Below are 22,008 nucleotides of genomic sequence, written 5' to 3'. Positions count from 1 at the left end.
AAACAAAACTTGTACAAGTATTCTCGAAAAATTTTGTCCATCATGCGTTGGAATATCGCTGGAGCGTTTTTAAGGCCAAACGGCATACGTAAATATTCATAGTGTCCGTTATTTACAGTGAAAGCTGTTTTTTCAATGGATTTTGGGTCCATTTCGATCTGATGGAACCCTTGAGCAAGATCTAATGTTGTGAAATAAGTGCATTTTCCTAAATTGTCCCTGATTTCTTTAATTCTAGGAAAATTTCTTCTAGGGTGTCATCATTTAGACGATGATAATCAATAATAAGTCGGAATCTCTTTTTTCCAGAGGCATCTGGCTTTTAGGGCACTATCCAGATGGGGGCTGAATAAGGAGAGATGGACGGTCGGATTATTTTATTATCTAATAGTTTTTCAATTTGCGACTGAAATTCGGAGTTCATAGCAGGAGGATGTCTGAAAGATTTGACATAGATGGGTTTTTCAGTTTTTGTTTGGATATAGTGTTTCGTTTGACTGGTAAATGAGAGGTCACAATTTTTGTACTACATTATCTGTTTAAATTCATGGCATTGGGGATTGATTTTGGATTTTTCAAGTGGGGTTAAGTGATCGAATCTTAGCATTTTTTCGGGGTCAATACTTTTTGAATTTGTACTAGAGGGATCAACTAAATCGAATTAGTCTTCAGGTACGACTTTTATTCTTTGATGAAAGTTTATTTGGGTTTTAGGGGTTGAGTTGGGAATTCTACAAAATCCATTTTTAACTTCGACCAAACAATCAGGGATGATGTGGTCTTTTATGTTTAAGGATGGTAAAATAGCAATACCATTTTTAAGGTTAACGGGAATGGTTAAAGAATTCACATTAAAATTCCGGACAGGATGTGGTAATGGCTTGTTGTAGGCTAGAGAGAATCAAATTTGTATGTTACGAAGAGTTTAAAGTTTTGTTTTCATAGTTAATAAGAGCTTGAAGTCGTTTAAGGTCTTTTGTCCCTATTAGGGCGTCAACGTCATTATACCAGTTCAAAACGCGCATGTTAAATGTTTTGGGAATGCCTGATTCTTCTAATAAATGTATTCTTAAATTTTGGGTTTCCTTGTAAACTTTTTTACATGCTATAACTTCAAAAGGTTCAATGAATATTTTGTTTGGATATAGATTTGCAATTTTTGGGGTAATGATGGAGTCGGAAGCGCCAGAGTCAATAAGGATGGTAATTTGTTTTTTAGGAAGATAAAAGTAGGGCAGCTCTACTTTTTGAGCTATATTATTTAAATTAATGGTTGGATATAGGCTTCGTCTAAAAAATTTTCTGAAGAATCAGTAGAATATTGATTGGAGGGTGTAGCTTCATAGTTTTGGTCATCGAAATCCTGAATATGGTAATGATAATCGGAGTTTTGGTTGGAGGCTTCATTAATATTAGGGGGTTGTTCGAGAACATGATCAGCATTGTTGTGGTCGGGATATATTTCTACATTGGTTAGTTCTTCGGCTATGAAGTTTTTAGGGCCTGAGGGTTGGAAAATATTATCGTTTTGCCATTGAGGTTGAGGTTGCCTTTGCTAGGACATTCTGGATGGTTCTGCTGTAAAGATCGACATTGGGGTTTCGAAATCTGAGACAGGCTTATGTGTGGGAGCAAATACATTCTTTGGTTTTCCAAAGACCTGGGCATTAGTGGGATAATATCTCTGAACGGGTTGGCTAGGAAATTTGTGGTCTGATGGGAATAACATTGGTCTTAAATGTGGGTTCAATTGTGGAGGCTGATTAGTAGATCTATAGTTTTGATTTTGTGAAATTTCATTATTAGGGTTTGGATGTGTTGCAAATTGCGACGCAAAGTTGAATTAGTATTAGTGAAATTTATTTACTTGCGATTCAATCATATTGTAATTGAGTACATGGGTATAGGCATCATCAAGTGTGTTATGCTGCTGTAACATAAGCAAAGTTTTGAGGGTATGTGGTGAATTAGCAGTTAAAATTAATACAGATGTTTTTTTAATTTGGCTTAGCTGGGTTAATTTTGCACTATTATTATCTACTTCACAATTAATTTTTGCTATTATTCTTTATACAAAAGTTTTTAGCCTATCAACAAATTGTAAGATTCTTTCATTCCTATAAATTTTAATATATTGGAGTTGTTGCATTAAGATTTGGTAAGTTATTGGATCACCGAATTTAGTCTTAATGAATTAAGAGCCAAGATGTTAAGTTGGGCCTAGAGAGTAAAAAATCTCTTGCTCTATCAGTAAACTTAGACTTTACTGCCGCTAAGACGATTTTTTTGTAATCATCATTATAGTTATCGTATAGAAAAAAAAATTTGTTTATGGAGATAATAAAACTCTATACTCTCTAAGTGAATTTGTTCTCCCGAAAAAGTTGGTAAAAGTGAGGAATGAAATCCTAAGTTTTCCATGTCTGAATAAATTACAGGTCTAATGGTCTTATCTACTAAAGATTTATCTTCTGAATCTAAACTTAATTTTTCTAAAAGTTCTGCTAATTGTTCTTGTAAATCTGCAGATTTAAATTAGTAAAATTTCGCTACGATTTAAATTAGGTGACACCCTAGAGGTGAATTTAATCCTAAAAAGGCTGTATTCGTTAACAACATTTGTTGTAAACGGTTAGAGGGACTGGACATTAAAAGGCAATTCAGCAATCTACTTACAGTATAGGCAAGGATGAATCCATAGAGGCTAAACTGAAGGACAGCTCACGAACAAAGGGCTTCCTATGATGAATGTGGCTGGAAAGCTGGAATCGCTGGATAGTTTTTCTGGAACTCCAACTGCTAGAGGAAGAAGGACGGTAAATGACGTCGTTTTTTTTGCTGTGGCCGTATGTGCTGGCGGTAGATATACTACAGGATCGCTCGATTCACTCACTGGCACCACTACCACAGGATCACTCACGATTACTAAATGCACTGCCACTGACTTGCTTCTTCTTACTCTTTGAATTGGACTCTTACTAGATTTTGACGGAGGTTCCGATCGATCACGAAGGTCAGTAGATTCAAAGAGTGTACTAAGATTTAGAAACCACTTCTGCACAACGAAAGATCGATAGAGGGCAGAATCACACTATCCTGTTCGCAGCGCAAATAAAAACACAGCTGGGGAAAATTCCTTTTTTAAAAAAACTTTATTGTCACAAAAACGTACATAAATCTATGGAACAATTAATATGAACAGCAACTAGGCTTTTGCACTATATTAATTTTAATGTTTAATGGGTTACGGTTACTTATTGTATATATACTTATTGCTATGTCCGCATTAAATATTAGTTATTAGATATTACTCGCGGATCAAGCTTCTCAAAAAACCCATACCGAGACCGAGTGGATTCTTGCTGGTTATGCATTCTCTAAAATTATACAACAATTTAGTGACCCCATTATAGATTTGTTTGCTAGTTTAAATTAAAAAAATTTGAAATTTGGTTAAAGGATAAAAGACTCCGAGGCCTACAAGGTCGATGACTTTACTCTAAGTTGGGGTGACATTTATTTTTATGCTTTTCCTCCGTTTTCGATGATTTTAAGAGTTTTACGAGAAATCATTACGGATAAAGCAGAAGGAATTGTGGTGGTTCCATATTGGGTCTCTCAACCATGGTACCACTTATATAAGTCTTTATTAATAAGGGAGCTACTTTTTTTTAGCGGAATACCACATCCCTTGTCGGAAAACCTTTCCCTAGTAGCAAGGAGATTATCAGGGAAGCGCTTCTCAGAGGAGAAGTTCCACAAGACTGTTTAGACATATGAGAGACTCATCCATTACAACTTCTACACTTTAAATAAGTATTCTGTAGGTCTTAAATCTTGGTAGCAATTTTGTCTTTGCAATAATATTGAGCTTTTTGTTGTAACAGTTCCAAAAGTTTTGAGTTTTTTAACTCAGCGGTTTATAGAGGGCGCCTCATATGGGACACTTACAAATTTTTGCAAACTTCTACCGCAGGCCTATAATAGACAATGCTGATTTTGCTACAGCTATGTTAAGTGCAGCTCAGAAATAAATATAAAATTATACTATAAGCAGTCATACGCTTTACTTATTTACCATATATACTTGAAAAGGTTTTTCATATCAGTTTTTATTCTTACCTACATTATGTTTATAGGTATAGTATATTAATACATTTTTGAGGGACTAAAATAGATTTATGCATATATATTTCAAATTGTCAGTTTGTCTTTCTTTCCTTATTTACAAAGAAAAATCCATTGTTATCTATAATTTTAGATGTATGTAGGAAAATAAAAATACAACGCAATATCGCAATTAATAAAAAATTGTAGCATTATCTTTAAACATCTACACTATTTATTTATTTATGAGACGAAGCCAAATATATTTAATGGATCAAACGAGCTTAGCAAGTAATGCTCGATCTTAATTATATGAAGGCTTCGTCGAAATAAATAGTCCCAGTCCTCCCTAATTGAATACCCCAGACATACATGTTACACTATTTTATTCCTTTAAAATAAACTAAATCAAATGAACATTTTACATTTACTTTGAAGATTGTGGCCAGTGGCGCAGGAAACGAGGGTACTACACTATTTATTTATTTATTTTGACAAAGCCTTCATATAATTATAATCGAACATCACTTAGGTAAGTTCGTTTGATCTATTATTTTTTTCGCTGGTCGCCGGTCGGGCGTATGTTTTTATTGGATTGGTGTTTTTTATTGGAATTAAATATATTTATTTATCTATTTATTCAACGGACAAAAATCTCAATATTACTATGAATCAAATGAGTTTCAAATAGCAATTCCATGCCTACCCTAAGCTGAAGTAAACTCTATAAGCTAATAAAACACAAGTTGTACAATGTAACTTAACAACTAGATGGTAAGCTTTTTTATTAAAAAAAGATAATAAACTAATTTTAGAAATATAAAGTAATCATTTTAACATAATAAAAGCGCACAGACAAAACTTTAACAACGTACCAATCACAGAGACTAAAAAGTTAGGTATTATTTAGAACACAAGACAAAGGAAAAAAATATTCAGGGTATAAAAGTCTTAATATTTTTCCTGAATCTGGCAGATGCATCAAATAAGTCAACATAAGAGAAGTGCTGGTTTGCAGTCGTGCTGTCCTTGCCATGAACGAGTTAAAACCATTTTTGGTATATGATTCCGCAATAGTTGGTACAGGAATGGAGAATATCATAAAAAACTGACGAAAGACTCTCAAATCTCGTTTGGTTTCAAGAGTTGTTAGATATAAAACCTTCTCAAGTTGATAATAGTTTGACTGATAGAGATTGGAACTAGGGAGATTGATCCTCTATGCCATATGTCTAAGAAACCTGTATTAAACTCGCTCGATATTCTGGATATGGATATTGTAAGAAGGGGACATTCATGCGTGTGAACCATATAAGTGCGGCAGTCCAAGGGAACAGAAAAGCAGCCGAATGGAGCCGGTTTTCTGACAGGTTTCTACAACATCTCTTGATGAAGCCTAACATTTGAAGTGTCTTAGAAGTGATTTCAGATTTGTAGGTTATAAAACTTAAACGGCTGTCAAGTGTGAAACCCAGGCTTTTTATGAGTGAATCTGGTTCAAGGGTACTGTTATTGATGTAGAAAAAAATAATCAATAATATACCGACTTCTACAGAAGCATATTGAATGGCATTTTTTAACATTTAAATTCGTAGAATTATTATTGCACCAAGCAGTCAACCTATTTAAGTCACCTTGTAGCCGAGCACAATCATCAGGTTACTTTCAGGTACATTTTTAAGTCATCAGTAAAAAGAGGCGAAGAACAGTGGTGAAAACATGATGACATCAAACATGACAACACACAAGATGACATTGATATAAATATGAAATAACAAAGGTCCTAAGTGTGATCCTTGTGGTACACCACTTATACCGATCGGATTCGAGTTCTTCCAATAAAAGTACGATTCAATCCACTGTCCACAATCCACACAGCAGGAATCCCATTCGGTTTATTTTATATAGTAACATTTTGTAATTAACCCTGTCTTAGGCTTTAGAGAAGTCGATGTAAAAGGCATGGACCTGAAAACCTTCCTTTAGAGAACTGGACAGAAAATCAGCAAACGTTAGAAGATTTAATTCGTCCAGCAATAAAGCGAATCTGTTGATCGATAAGTTGTGATTGAAGAGAGAGATACATCGATATATCGCAGAATAAAACTGTCAAACATCTGTGAACATTAGGAATGGTACTTAATATGCTGATAGGTCTGCAATTAATCACTTGGGAATTACTATTATATTTATCAGTTGGTGTTATATACTTTCAGCAGGAAAAAACTCAAAACCAAATGAAAAACTCTTTCGATGTTTATCTTTTTTAGACCACAAATTTATCTATACATAAGTCCATTACGTCATAAAATATATTTATCATATCGTTAAGGGACTAATTCAAAAATAATTCATCCAACAACAACCAAACAAAACCCGACATAAATATTAAAACGGCGTTACACTCAATTAATTTAAAGTCTCTGTAATAACCGTGATCTACAAGTTCAGTGTTGTTTGTATGAAAAGATGAGCTAAGGTTATATATTAGGGGTGGTTGGTACTTATCCAACGGCAATACAATTCTTTCTTCAGCCAAGTATATCTCAAGGTCCGTTTTAGTATTGAGCACCATGAAAGGACCATATAGCCGTCAGAAACGCCAAAATTTTAACCTCATTTGGAAGAGCCACAGATATTGGTGAGGTCATTAAACAAATTTCATCCTTTATTATCCAGGTGCAGTGAGGCAGGTTAAAGTCACCTGGTAGTTTCACAGTGAGGTAGTTCTTCGCAGAGTTTGTCAGAGACATAATGTACGTACACAGGACGTATTACGTACTATGGACGTAGATAGGACGCCTACTTTCCGCAGGATTCTACGTCATATGTACGCACTTCTAGGACATTATACGTCATGTATTGGACATAATATGAACGTACCGTAATGTATGTAATGTAATGTAAAATATGTGGTAAAATGTATTTGGGAGAAAAAATAATTCACTTATAAAAACTGAAAATATATTGATTATAAAAAAAAAACATATAAAAATATAAAACAACTTCTCTATCTATATGTATATGTCTACTATGTATATGTCTAAAAAACAAAACAAAATATGAACGTTTAAGAAAGTACATAAAACAAATTTCATTTGTTCTTGGCAACTATTGTGAAATACAGTCTTCAATTTTCTTTGGGCTTCCCTGCTTGTGTGAGACTTAAAATTATATTTTAAAATAAGCAAATTTTCAAATAAGTAATATAAATTTATTACCACTAAAATGAATAGATATGCTCTTACCATGAATTGGGCTAGATCATAGTAGATCCTTCCTATCACTGAGTGAATAGTAAAACTAAAATCCAATGTAATAAGAAAAAAAACGAAAAAAGAATTTTGATAAATGCTAAACTCACAGAAGTGTAAACTTTTACTACAAAGGGCCAACCCACGCTATGACACCATATTGTCAAGCCGACTAAAAGAAGAACGTTCGTTCTCGCATCTGTCACTTGTCTTAAACGCTGTCAACGGTGTCAACTCTCCAACATTGCCAATTACTTATTTGACAGTCAGTGGGCGCAACAAAAACACGGGGTTTTGAAAATGCTATAATTGATTACTTTGCGACCAGATCAACCTCGATTTGACAGTTGTTGACATATGTACATACATGTATGTACGTCCGCGAGTTACAATTAATACGTACGAACTACGTATCCAAAAGTGCGTACTAAATAGGTTATTTTTATAACAATGGACGTATGGACATAAATATGACATAAAAATTACGTACCCAGGACTTTGATGATGCTGTTTGGATTAGAGATAATATTTCAGATTTTATATCTGCCAAGGCAGAGTCGAATCCTGTAACGAATTAATTTATGTAACGAAGCTACTAATTTATTGGAAATGTTCTTATTTTTCGATAAAATTACGCGGTTCTTTTTTCAACCTGCATTCTTATGGATAACGAAACTTTGCTCAATACAATAACCAACATGTGACCGCACACTGTTTAATTTATCGCCGTGTATAATACATCAGATATGTAAAAAAAAATGTTATGGGTAGGGTCAAAGTTACTAACTTCTGTTTCTCAAAAAAAAATCCTGTTTTTATTTTCACAAAAAATATTCCTGTTTTTTTAGCGCCCTGAGGAAGAAAATATGTTTTGCAAAACGTCGGCCATTTTGAGTTAAACTGGACTTTTATTTCACTAATCCCTAAACCCAAAATCTTACTTGACAATTAATAACATTTTGGATCATTTCTCTTACTTGGTAATATTATCGTTGCCAGTATCAATGTAAAATAAACATGTGCATCCCTTGATATGCTACTTTTCTGAAATGAATTCTACAACGATGTTACAATTCAGTTTTATAATAAATATAATGTGATTTATTACCTAATGTATATCACTTATCTTTTTACCTCCTGTCGCGCCAATCAAATATCTCGAAGAGGTAATAATTTTGATTGAAGCTCTTCAATACCTCTTATCATTAATACAAAAAAGCTAAACAAGAGGCTTGTTTCCGGGTAGCTATGAAGACGACGTTTTCTAATCTTATGGTTTAATCATCTTAATCATTGCCAGAAAAATGCTTAAACTTTTAATAGAAATATTATTACTGATTTCACTCATCACTGAAACATATTTTTAAGTTCTTCTATCAGGGTTATCCAAGTTTTATTGAATCCTATAAGAAATTGAACGAGAAACTCTAGCTGTAAATAGAAGTGTATCATGAAAATGGAAAATGAAAATCATGTTTTATAAATAAAATAGAATAAAAATAGAGGTATGTAAATATTAAGTTTTCAGGAATTGTCACTAGACGACAAGAAAAATGAATATGCCAAAAAATAAAGTATGAAAATTAAATAATTTTAAGTATCAAAATGTGTGAGGAACTTGTGTAAGATATTAATTTTAAGTCATATTCAACTCGTAACTTCCATATCATTCCAATACCAGTCCAATATCATTATTTAAATATCACTAATGATACAGTCCAAAATTCCAACTAGAATTGAAAATATAATTTGAGGATTTATCGTAGGTCACTCTGGCTACATTAGAACTTAAAACTGCATAAAAGAATATTTATAATTGCCGAATATAAAGTTTTGTTTGAAAAGACCGGTGTTCAATTCATTTGAAATACCTTTTTTGTTGTTGTTTCATTTGAACTAATTGAATGACGGCTATAGTAGATACATACTAATGAACTAAATGCGGTTATTTTTGACCAGTGTGCAGTGTACCGAGCTAAGTAACGGGTGGTAATTCGCATGAGTTGCGATTGATATGATTGCTCTCGTTTTTGCAGTTTTAGTTCCATTAGATAAAATTAAGACTTTGACAATCTTTATAAACCTGAGTATATTGTATTTTTTTTTAAATTGTAAGCAGTTATTGTTTATTATATTATTAGTATGTGTTATTTATATTTACTTTTACATTATTTGTAGAGCATCTTCGTATATGCTCCATTTTATTACTGGGGCAGTATGTAAGCGTTTTTTTATAATAGAGAAGTGTCCTTTTTGTCAGAAAATTATTTATTAGATTTATATTAGTGTATCTAGGTTGTAAGCAAATAAATGCTTTTTAAATTTAAATATGAACTTTGCACATGACTTATGTATGCTAGTTTTTCATAACAAGCTCATAGAAAATTTAATTCGATACTCTAAATTTTCATTTGTGTGAAATTTAATGTTCACAAAGAAAAATAGGTCACATCCTTGACGTTTTGCACTTCTTTCCTAGGAAAACATAAAAACATATAAAACAAAAATTACTTAGCTAATTAAATTATATTGTATTTTTACCATCACATAGGGTAGAAAACCTAAAAACTGGAATGGCGACATATTGAAGCTTGGCAATATCGGTATCTGCTATAAGTCCGAAGACTCGACCTGTGTAATTTGTCCCTTTAGTTAGAGAATCCAATGTTTCAACCCTTACTTCACGAAAGGGAATTTTGGCTATCTCAACCCAGGTAGAAGAATCTGGCTGGAAATAAACATAGATAAATTAGATAAATACGTATCAATCATGTTGAAATGGTTGCTTAAAATAACAAGAATTTATAGTCTAAAAGCCAGCGATACAAACTCTGCGTCATCGGATATGATAAGAGTAATATTAATAAGTAGGTAGCAGTGGCAGGATTCTAGAACAGCTATGTCGGAAGAGCATTTTCTGACATCATTAATAATCAATTAACTATATGGATAAACTTGCAAACAAATCACGACGAATTGAAATAAAAAATATACGCGAATGCATTTGATTTTCTGCCCCAAGAGTTTGGTCCTTAGAACATTGAATACACTAGAATAAATATTGGTTGATTGAGCGCAACATGTACACGGGGGGCAGAGGAGATATTATTTTGTTGATAAACATGCTTAGTATTCCATGTTGCCAGTGATTACTTAATTTTAACAGAAGAAAATAAATTGATATAAATTTATGTGATACTCAGTTTCTGCTAATTATAATAATTAGCAGAAACTGAGTTGCATTCTTTATTATAAAGCAAAAGAAAGAGTGAAACTCGTTTAATAACCAAAACTATTTTGTACTATATTAACACTAAACACTAATAATAATTTATATTTTAAATTTGGATTCTTTAAATTAGCAAATTGCCACACACAGTGGCAACGCTGTAGAGTTCGCCCAGAAATATCCTCGCGATAAAGGTATTTGGCAACTGCGCTTGTTGTTTACTTTTGGATGGTACACCTTTCGTACAGTGTTAGTATCACATGTATGAAGTTTGTATGGTGAAAATCGGAATTGTATGTCGGCTATCTTGCTTGGCAACATTGACAGGGAGCTGACAGACAGTTCTTAACATTGACTGATAGAACATCATTTGTTATTTTCATATCATTTGAGTTTGTTTTTCATTTCAATGAATGCAAGCGTGGGTTGAGTTTGCTATTTGCTTTAAAGATGTTATTTTATATTCATGACTTTTTTTTTAAAAAGTTCTCTTTCTATATTGGGAGTAATGTAATAATAATTGATTTGCGGCAAGCAATTCCAGGTTTCTGGTAGAAAAATCTGATTTTATTTATTACTATTATGTTTTTGTATTGTCAATCTTTAGTCTTTAATAAAATGAAATTCAGTGATGATTTCAATGAAGAAGTTTGACTTTTCAAGTATTTAATTTTTAACTTGATTATTATAAATACATATTACAACATGTCTGGCCTCTTATTTTCTATTTAACAATTAAAAATTGATTTAAAATTTTCCTGACAATTTCCTTGATGTAAGAGTATATATATTTTAAATGGTTCTCAGAAACATAGTAATAAAAGATTTTTTTATTACTATGTTTTTGTTCATATTACAAGAAAAACATGGAGAGAAATATGCAATGTAAATTTTATTAGGACTTTGAGCTATAGCATTTCTTCTGATCAGTTCTCTCCACAAATTTTAATAATGTTGATACTGCTGGCTTTACACTAAAATACATATTTATTTAAACATTTATTTTGTCTTTTTTTCACACGAATCATTTAGTAAATTGATTTATAAGGTTTGGACTGCCTATTTTTTTATTTTATTTTATGTTCGTATCATACCACTTCCTGTGTTCACTGAGACGAGACATAGGTACAGACACTAAGAGACCTGAGCACCCGGAATGGATCAGAATTAATGTTTTCCTTACAACTTGTGTTTTTTTAAGAGATTCTTTTGATTTTATGTAAATCTGTCCTTGAATTAAGTTTTTATTAATATTATAGTTCCAAGATATGTTGTAAGTGAGTCAAATTTTCCCAAGTGGGACACTCAAAAGTGAGTTTTGGATTTCCATGTACCTTTCGATTTCAAATGATAGTTCAAGGGACGAAAAATGATGCCTTAAAGTAGTTTTGCAAAATATACATTTTTTTATTAGTTATAGGCAATTGAAATTTTTTACCAAAGTTTTTTATTTTGACAATATCTTGGTTTACACTTGAAAAAAGTGAGTAATCTTACATTCTACACGTTCTAAAATGTTTTACGCATCAAGTGAATCATAGGCTTTGTGAATTTAATCAAAGTCAAATAACAAAGGAAATGCCGCAAGGTGAAAAATATGAAAATTTCGAAGAACTTAATAATGTTGAAGAAGACGGACATGAAATTCTCCAAGATGTAGCAAACAAAAACGAAGAGTATGTGTGTGAAAGTGTAGATAATGCCATTGAGAAAATTTAATGTATTTGATATTTAAATCTTGCAAAATTGATTTTAATTCTTGAACTACATTTTTTGTGCCAGGGCATTTTTTACAATCCCCAAGAAAGCAATTAGCAGTAGCATTTTCACAAACGATCTTTGATAAATATTCTCGATAACTTTTTTTGAAGTTTAAATTTTTTCGTGCTAATTGCAGCTCAAGCCCAAAAAAATTTTGTTTCATGTTTTCATGAATTTTACATACACAAACATTATGGGTTCCTTTTGGGCCAGCTATAATATATTGTGGTGGTCTTAAACTTCCAAATGCTGAAATGCTGTTTATAAAAAAAATTTGTTTTCATTTTCAAAGAGTTTATTTTGTGTTGTAGATGAATATATTGTTTGTTTCGATAATACTCTGCTATAGGATTTTTAATTAATTTTAAAAATTAAACTTAAATGAATTTTTAAATTATAATTTGAATAATTTTAAAATCTGTTTAATTTTTCTTTAGGAAACAGATACAAGTACATATTAAATAAGGATAATTCATACTCTTTGTGTTAATAAAATGAGCATATTATTAACCTCATGGGAATGGCTTTAGATGTATTATGAGAAAATAGCACAAAAATATTGACAATGTTTTCTACTCCGTTTAAAATTAGGATAGTTCAGTGCTAATAAAATACTTTTAAACATTTTTAGATTAATTCCAATTTATATAATGTCTGTTATAATAAATTGTATATTATGTATATCATTTTAAGTAATTTTTTTTCAGGAAAATTAAATAAAAAATATATTAGAGAAAAACATTGTTTTATTTCCATTTGTCCAATTGGATAGAGTTTCAGTTCAGTTCCAAATGATAAGAGTAATATTAATAAGTAGGTAGCAGTGGCAGGATTCTAGAACAGCTATGTCGGAAGAGCATTTTCTGACATCATTAATAATCAATTAACTATATGGATAAACTTGCAAACAAATCACGACGAATTGAAATAAAAAATATACGCGAATGCATTTGATTTTCTGCCCCAAGAGTTTGGTCCTTAGAACATTGAATACACTAGAATAAATATTGGTTGATTGAGCGCAACATGTACACGGGGGGCAGAGGAGATATTATTTTGTTGATAAACATGCTTAGTATTCCATGTTGCCAGTGATTACTTAATTTTAACAGAAGAAAATAAATTGATATAAATTTATGTGATACTCAGTTTCTGCTAATTATAATAATTAGCAGAAACTGAGTTGCATTCTTTATTATAAAGCAAAAGAAAGAGTGAAACTCGTTTAATAACCAAAACTATTTTGTACTATATTAACACTAAACACTAATAATAATTTATATTTTAAATTTGGATTCTTTAAATTAGCAAATTGCCACACACAGTGGCAACGCTGTAGAGTTCGCCCAGAAATATCCTCGCGATAAAGGTATTTGGCAACTGCGCTTGTTGTTTACTTTTGGATGGTACACCTTTCGTACAGTGTTAGTATCACATGTATGAAGTTTGTATGGTGAAAATCGGAATTGTATGTCGGCTATCTTGCTTGGCAACATTGACAGGGAGCTGACAGACAGTTCTTAACATTGACTGATAGAACATCATTTGTTATTTTCATATCATTTGAGTTTGTTTTTCATTTCAATGAATGCAAGCGTGGGTTGAGTTTGCTATTTGCTTTAAAGATGTTATTTTATATTCATGACTTTTTTTTTAAAAAGTTCTCTTTCTATATTGGGAGTAATGTAATAATAATTGATTTGCGGCAAGCAATTCCAGGTTTCTGGTAGAAAAATCTGATTTTATTTATTACTATTATGTTTTTGTATTGTCAATCTTTAGTCTTTAATAAAATGAAATTCAGTGATGATTTCAATGAAGAAGTTTGACTTTTCAAGTATTTAATTTTTAACTTGATTATTATAAATACATATTACAACATGTCTGGCCTCTTATTTTCTATTTAACAATTAAAAATTGATTTAAAATTTTCCTGACAATTTCCTTGATGTAAGAGTATATATATTTTAAATGGTTCTCAGAAACATAGTAATAAAAGATTTTTTTATTACTATGTTTTTGTTCATATTACAAGAAAAACATGGAGAGAAATATGCAATGTAAATTTTATTAGGACTTTGAGCTATAGCATTTCTTCTGATCAGTTCTCTCCACAAATTTTAATAATGTTGATACTGCTGGCTTTACACTAAAATACATATTTATTTAAACATTTATTTTGTCTTTTTTTCACACGAATCATTTAGTAAATTGATTTATAAGGTTTGGACTGCCTATTTTTTTATTTTATTTTATGTTCGTATCATACCACTTCCTGTGTTCACTGAGACGAGACATAGGTACAGACACTAAGAGACCTGAGCACCCGGAATGGATCAGAATTAATGTTTTCCTTACAACTTGTGTTTTTTTAAGAGATTCTTTTGATTTTATGTAAATCTGTCCTTGAATTAAGTTTTTATTAATATTATAGTTCCAAGATATGTTGTAAGTGAGTCAAATTTTCCCAAGTGGGACACTCAAAAGTGAGTTTTGGATTTCCATGTACCTTTCGATTTCAAATGATAGTTCAAGGGACGAAAAATGATGCCTTAAAGTAGTTTTGCAAAATATACATTTTTTTATTAGTTATAGGCAATTGAAATTTTTTACCAAAGTTTTTTATTTTGACAATATCTTGGTTTACACTTGAAAAAAGTGAGTAATCTTACATTCTACACGTTCTAAAATGTTTTACGCATCAAGTGAATCATAGGCTTTGTGAATTTAATCAAAGTCAAATAACAAAGGAAATGCCGCAAGGTGAAAAATATGAAAATTTCGAAGAACTTAATAATGTTGAAGAAGACGGACATGAAATTCTCCAAGATGTAGCAAACAAAAACGAAGAGTATGTGTGTGAAAGTGTAGATAATGCCATTGAGAAAATTTAATGTATTTGATATTTAAATCTTGCAAAATTGATTTTAATTCTTGAACTACATTTTTTGTGCCAGGGCATTTTTTACAATCCCCAAGAAAGCAATTAGCAGTAGCATTTTCACAAACGATCTTTGATAAATATTCTCGATAACTTTTTTTGAAGTTTAAATTTTTTCGTGCTAATTGCAGCTCAAGCCCAAAAAAATTTTGTTTCATGTTTTCATGAATTTTACATACACAAACATTATGGGTTCCTTTTGGGCCAGCTATAATATATTGTGGTGGTCTTAAACTTCCAAATGCTGAAATGCTGTTTATAAAAAAAATTTGTTTTCATTTTCAAAGAGTTTATTTTGTGTTGTAGATGAATATATTGTTTGTTTCGATAATACTCTGCTATAGGATTTTTAATTAATTTTAAAAATTAAACTTAAATGAATTTTTAAATTATAATTTGAATAATTTTAAAATCTGTTTAATTTTTCTTTAGGAAACAGATACAAGTACATATTAAATAAGGATAATTCATACTCTTTGTGTTAATAAAATGAGCATATTATTAACCTCATGGGAATGGCTTTAGATGTATTATGAGAAAATAGCACAAAAATATTGACAATGTTTTCTACTCCGTTTAAAATTAGGATAGTTCAGTGCTAATAAAATACTTTTAAACATTTTTAGATTAATTCCAATTTATATAATGTCTGTTATAATAAATTGTATATTATGTATATCATTTTAAGTAATTTTTTTTCAGGAAAATTAAATAAAAAATATATTAGAGAAAAACATTGTTTTATTTCCATTTGTCCAATTGGTGATATGTCGTACACTATTGTTAGCACACTATCGTAGATTATTGCAGTAAATTAACTCATTTAGATATGTAAAATAAAGCTGAAAATTTTATTTTTGTTCAGATCAATATCTGATGCTAACACCTAATCAAAACGGCTCTTTTCTTTATGAGTAACCTTTTTGATTAGGCGTTTGCTTTAGATATTACGATTAAATGATAAGATTGTCAGATTAAATGAAATTTGATTTCCGGTCTTAATTTGGCCACGCCTTTTTACCATTTTGATCGGTCCAATTAGGAACGTCAAACTGTCAAGTTAGTTCCAACCACAGAACACAAATATATAGAGAGATGGTGGTTGCATACAAACTGATAGAAATATAAAAATAAAACTTTTCAGCTTTATTTTACATTTCTAAATGAGTTACTTTACTGCAATAATTAATTAACAATAGTGTACAACATGTCACCAATTGGACAATGGAAATAAAACAATGTTTTTCTTTAATACATTTATTATTTAATTTTTAGTGCGCGCCCACTGCTATTTAATCTGTATAATGCCCGTATCTCCTGAAATTCCAAAGAAGTTTTAATGGTTTTTTGTCTAGATATTAACAATAGATAACTAAATCGGTTTATAGTAAGTATAAACCTCGACAAACTAAGGTTTTTTTGTAAAAAGTAATTTAATGGTTAAGGATTTGAATTAAACTTTTTTCTGTAATATATAATAAATATTTAAGCGGATTTGAGATGGTTGCAAACCTCTACAAACAAAAGTTTTTTGATTAGAACTTATTCAGTTAGATGCTATAAACGCCTATAACTGCCAAAGGATATGGATAAAACTTTTCCTTATAGCCGTGAGGAGTTTATATTTTGTAGCATCTCATTCAATAATTTTTTACTAAAAAACTTTTGTTTGCAGAGGTTTGCAACCATCTCATATGCGTTTGATTATTATTATACATTATAGAAAAATGTGTAGCGCGTAACTCGGTTCAAACCAATTTATTTCCAACCCGTGGGAGTCATACCTACTATCCAACCACAAAAAAAATTACTAAGTCCAGACAAGCAAATTTTGTTTTAAAAGATTCAGAGATTTGGTGGCCGCCAGCTTTTAGACAGTGGAGAAGGTAGTGGGAGAAATTTGAATAAGAGCGCCACTTGATTTAAATATTTTACACCAAACCCTGATATATTATGATGGAATATAAGCCCCCCTTAATCAAGAAAATGATGACCTATATCTATGCCTGTACCTAGATCCTAAAAGCTAAAAATAATTTGGGAAAAACTCAAATAACAATCCATAGGTCCACCAGATTGATATAATCATCCAAGAATTTACATAGTCACTTCCATTTATATAAAAAAAATGAAATTCCACTGAGATATTTAAATTTAGATAATTATTCAAAATGTAATACTGTAGTAATTTTAAATAAATAAAAATTGATAAAAGAATTAAGAGTTACTTGAGGTATGCTTAAGGCGAGGAATTAGAAAAAAAACAAATCCGCACTGAACTACTGTTCAAGGGGAAAATCCAAATCGTGATCACGTGTTGTTTACAAGAAGTATATGTTTATAGCCTAATTCACAATACCTCACTGGCCCTAAAATACCTTTTACAAACTCTAGTCAAGTCACATTAATCTAAATGAAACTTTTAAATAGTAAGGTTCGAATTTAAAAGCCTATTAATGGTATGTTGGAGCAATAGAACCTATTAACCAATAACCAACACTATGACTAAATATGTTATTTGTAGCAAATAGCCGATCCCTTACAAGGTGATCCAGGCTCAATGTCAAAATCAATTATGTCGATGCTCGACTCAAATGAAAACCCTTAGGTTAATATTAATAGACTTAGCAAGAACCCCTTAAGGTTTTTGTTTTACATAAAAGAAAATAAACCCATAAAATTCAAATTAATAAATCAACCCCCAACCCTAAATCAAACCGTTCAATAAGAGAAAAATAAAATAAAATGTGCAAAAACTTGCGTGTCCTCTAATCTCTTGTGTATTTTGGTTAAGGTAGCTTAACTCGACAGCTCTGGAACCAGTCAGGTACAACCAGGGTAACGACCACATGGGCAAGTCGATTTCAGGCAAGTTCCAATCCAAAATCGCAGAGCCACAGTACAATGCTCAGTCCAGGCTGTGTTGAGGCTCACTTCAGCCGGTTGCCAATAGTGTTGGGATGACCAGAAGAAACCAGAGAATAGGAAGAGACCAGAGAATAGAGGAGAGAATGAGAAAAAGGAGAGGCTCTAAGGTGGTGAGCGAGGCCTAGAGTCTCGTTTTGTGGTTAGAAAATTTCAAAATCCCAAATGGTGTGGGAGCAGCTGACCCAATCCAAAAATATCAGGTCAATCCGAAATCCTCTCGGCTACAACTTCCCACTAGACGTTTATCAAATTAAACCCCAAAACTTGGGAGGAATATTTTTCCATTCAACCGAATTACCGGCAAGATGAACTTAAATTTTCCTTAAAACCACAAAATGTCGACTGTTCTTTCTGATAACGGGATGGCTACGGGCTGGACAAGGAACTGACAACCGACAGACAATGACAGGTGACACTAGCAGTGAACCTATCACTCTCTCTCTTTGACACGATCTGACCCTGCCTCTTGGTGCAAACTACGCGGAGCCTTACTCTATCAAAATAGAAATTCCGCAATACCACAGCAAACTGATACTGATTTATGACGCTCCGTCATCCGCCAAATGGAAACCAAACTTTAATGGGAAACAGCAACGCTGCCAAACCTCCACAACAACAAGTGTGTCAATAGTCATTACTGTCAATCGCAGTCACTGTCAATCGGCTAGTAGGGTTAGAAACCAGATGTCAAGGCACGTTTATTTACTAAAACTTAACTTGAAGAATTAAAGGGAAATATAGCAAGCAAAACTGGGGAGGCCAATTTCAAATCAATTAGGATACCTTGCCCAACATTATTCCGCTATAGAAGAAAATATTTGTAAGTTTTCCTACACTAACGGATCACTATCTAAAAGGTCTTATTTACTCCACTCATAGCGCAATCTGTGGCACAACAGCACCCTCTAGAAGTCCCTTCATACCCCAGACATATACCGGCCTCATAGAAACTCTTGGCAAACAAATCAAAGGTCCAAAGAAAGTTCCCAACACCAGGTACGTGAATAGGGACTAAGGAAACATAATACGACTAACTCCACAGAGGTGTGCTGACAGGATAGGGTAGGTAAATACATTCCTAAAAATAATCAAACCCCAAAAGCCTTAAAAAATAATAAATTGCATTACTATCAAACCCCAAATTCCATTTATAAAACTGTAAATCACACAACCCTTTCAAGCCGATACCAAAACCCATAAACTTTTGCCCGAATTTATATGAAATCCCATGTTACATGCTTAGGGCAAAATCTGCATGTAACAAATGATTAATTCAAATCTTAACATTCGCCTTTTTAGGTGATTTTCACAAAAAAAACTTTAGTTTATAACTACTATAAATCGATTTAGTTGATGATTGTTAATAACTGGACAAAAAATTATTAAAATTCCTTGGGAATTTCAGGAGTTACGGGCATTATATCGATTAAATAGCAGCGGGCGCGGACTATAAATAGGTTCCTGGCAAACGACATATGCTGCGTTCTAGACTTTTGGTTGTTGAATATCGATCGGACGCTGGTTTCACACATATGGAAAAATCTATCACACATCTAGAAAAAACCCATAAAGTGGCAACATCGGATACTTGCATTGTAAACATAGATATTCTACGTTGCCAAGTTGCTTTTTTTTATCAACTTTTTTGTCTGGAATCTTTTTTTTAATCTGACACATTTGTTGATTACTCTCAAAGTATATTATCAGTCAGCGAATAAATGAAACTTTTACAGAGTACATTTTTTACCTGTTACAAAATAGAAGACATTAAAAAAATATGCAGTGGATTAAGAAAAATATATATTGAATGAAAAATTGGAAAGTCGATTTGACATCATTGTTTGAGATATGGTAAACTTGAACAACCCTGCCTACGGTTTCCAGCTAGCACAGCCGACTTTACTCAAGCCGCGAAATAACAGCTGGCAACGTCGCACCACATGGGAGGTTCGGATCCGTTTTGGTGGATCCGTTTACGCTTTGAAAGCGCGGCTCTGGGAGATGGACGTTCAACTTTGATTTTGCTTTATTTACAAATGAAAATATTTCATTTATGTGATTGATTTAGTATTTCAAATATGTATAGGCGCCGTTAATAATTATATAAATGCATTAAGTATTAGACTTTTTTCTCTATAGTCTAGTTTTTTAGTTATATAAATTTCATCAATTAATAAATTAACAACTTTCTCAGTCGGTGCTAAAGAAGTGGATACAATGTTTAAATACTTAGTGGTGTCGTTAGTTTTATTTAAGTTAGAATTTGGTGACACGTCAAAGCTAGAAGAAAGATACTGTATGTACCTCTTGGTGGGTAGATTAAAATAATCTATAGGCAATTCATATGCGCAAGGGCATATAATATATACCATAAAAGACATTACTATAGTTGATGGGCAATAACGTTTTTGCTTTAAATTAAGTAAAGTTATTTGGTCTATTAAAAGTATTACTCGATTACAAATGTCACTATCTTTTTTATCCTCTAAGTTGTGTGAAACAGAACTTTCCAATAAATTTAACGCCTTTAAGAAATCTAAATTTTGGTTAATAAAGTCGTGAAACTTCTCTATGGCTTAATGAGTATGGTTTAATAAGCTCACAATAATCAGAATACTTATACCTAGTTAATAGCTTTTCGAGTTGAGACCACCTACTTAATTTCAATTCGAAAGGTAAAATCCATTTTAGGTCATTTTGGGATAACTCATTGTTCTTTAAAAAAACTTTAACATGTAGGCTACTATCTATTGATATTTGATTAATAATATGTATACAAGCATCATTCAAGTTTAAAGTATAGAAATATAGTTTTGTATCCCCAACAATTTTTACATTCCACAGATCAGATATTATAAATTTTTGGGAATAATTACTCATAAGACCTTGAAAATTTGTTATGAAATCAAGTTGCTCAGAGGCTTCATTGGCAAGTTCTTTATGTTTTTGTTGTTCACTATATCTTTCGTCTGGACTTTTTCTAGGAAGAGGCACTGTTTTTGTTAAATATGCAGGTAAATTTGGAAAAATTTGAGGTACTGCTGAGCAAACTAATCTTGCTTTAACTCTAATCTTAGTGAGTGTGCCATTAGGTAAAATATAATCATCTTCACGGATAATATAATGCGGATCAAAATGCTTGGCACAAACCACAGAATATTGAGTAGGAGCCCAATTATCTCTAGGTATGGCTTTTAACCATTTAATTTTTAAGTTGTTCATCTTTGGCGAAGCCAAAAACGGAAATACTTGCCTCCCCTGCTCTTAAACTACTTTTATAATTAGATTTACATCCGGGAACACAGCAGAGACTTGGCATGTTTCAAAAGGCAAACAAATTCTTCAATGAATTTCTATATATAAATAAAGCTAATAGATTTACCTATACTTACTAATACTATGGGTATTCCTTACCAGATTTCCCCCAAATATGTTTATAAATAAAACAAAATCTTCATTTTTTGTAGATTTTGTTTTATTTATAAACATTTTTTTAAAGTATTAACCTTGGCTCTTAGGCATAACTTTCTAGTTTTTGTGGAACACAAGATATTCACAAATAATCCCAAATCACACAGATAAGAGCACAACACAAAAATCTAAAAAAAAAATCTAATAAAATTGATAAATAGCACAATGACCCACTTAAGAAGCCGGCCGGCTACACCTGTTTACAAACAAGGCGTTTATCTTTATAATCATTTATTAATGTTTTTATAGTATATAATACACCAACACTGGCTGGGAGATGTTACTAAGACTTAGTAAGTTCTCAATAATAACTACCT

General features: G+C 31.8%; 1 protein-coding gene across 4 annotated transcripts in view; it reads right to left on the bottom strand.

Annotated features, from left to right (window-relative positions):
- Window positions 1-22,008, bottom strand: part of LOC126736579 (receptor-type tyrosine-protein phosphatase kappa-like) — a 130,367-nt gene that overhangs the window by 104,893 nt on the left and 3,466 nt on the right. For 3 of the 4 annotated variants that reach the window (XM_050440981.1, XM_050440980.1, XM_050440983.1), the window contains exon 3: window positions 9,903-10,089. The exons of the other annotated variant lie outside the window; for it this stretch is intronic. In XM_050440981.1, coding sequence (XP_050296938.1) covers window positions 9,903-10,089 — 187 coding nt within the window. The remainder of the gene's footprint in view (window positions 1-9,902; window positions 10,090-22,008) is intronic. 4 annotated transcript variants of the gene reach the window in all.

The sequence above is a fragment of the Anthonomus grandis genome, chromosome 5 (assembly GCF_022605725.1).
Source record: "Anthonomus grandis grandis chromosome 5, icAntGran1.3, whole genome shotgun sequence".
Taxonomy (NCBI): domain Eukaryota; kingdom Metazoa; phylum Arthropoda; class Insecta; order Coleoptera; family Curculionidae; genus Anthonomus; species Anthonomus grandis.
The sequence above is the reverse complement of the archived record's forward strand: the minus strand, read 5'-3'. Positions and strand labels throughout refer to the sequence as shown.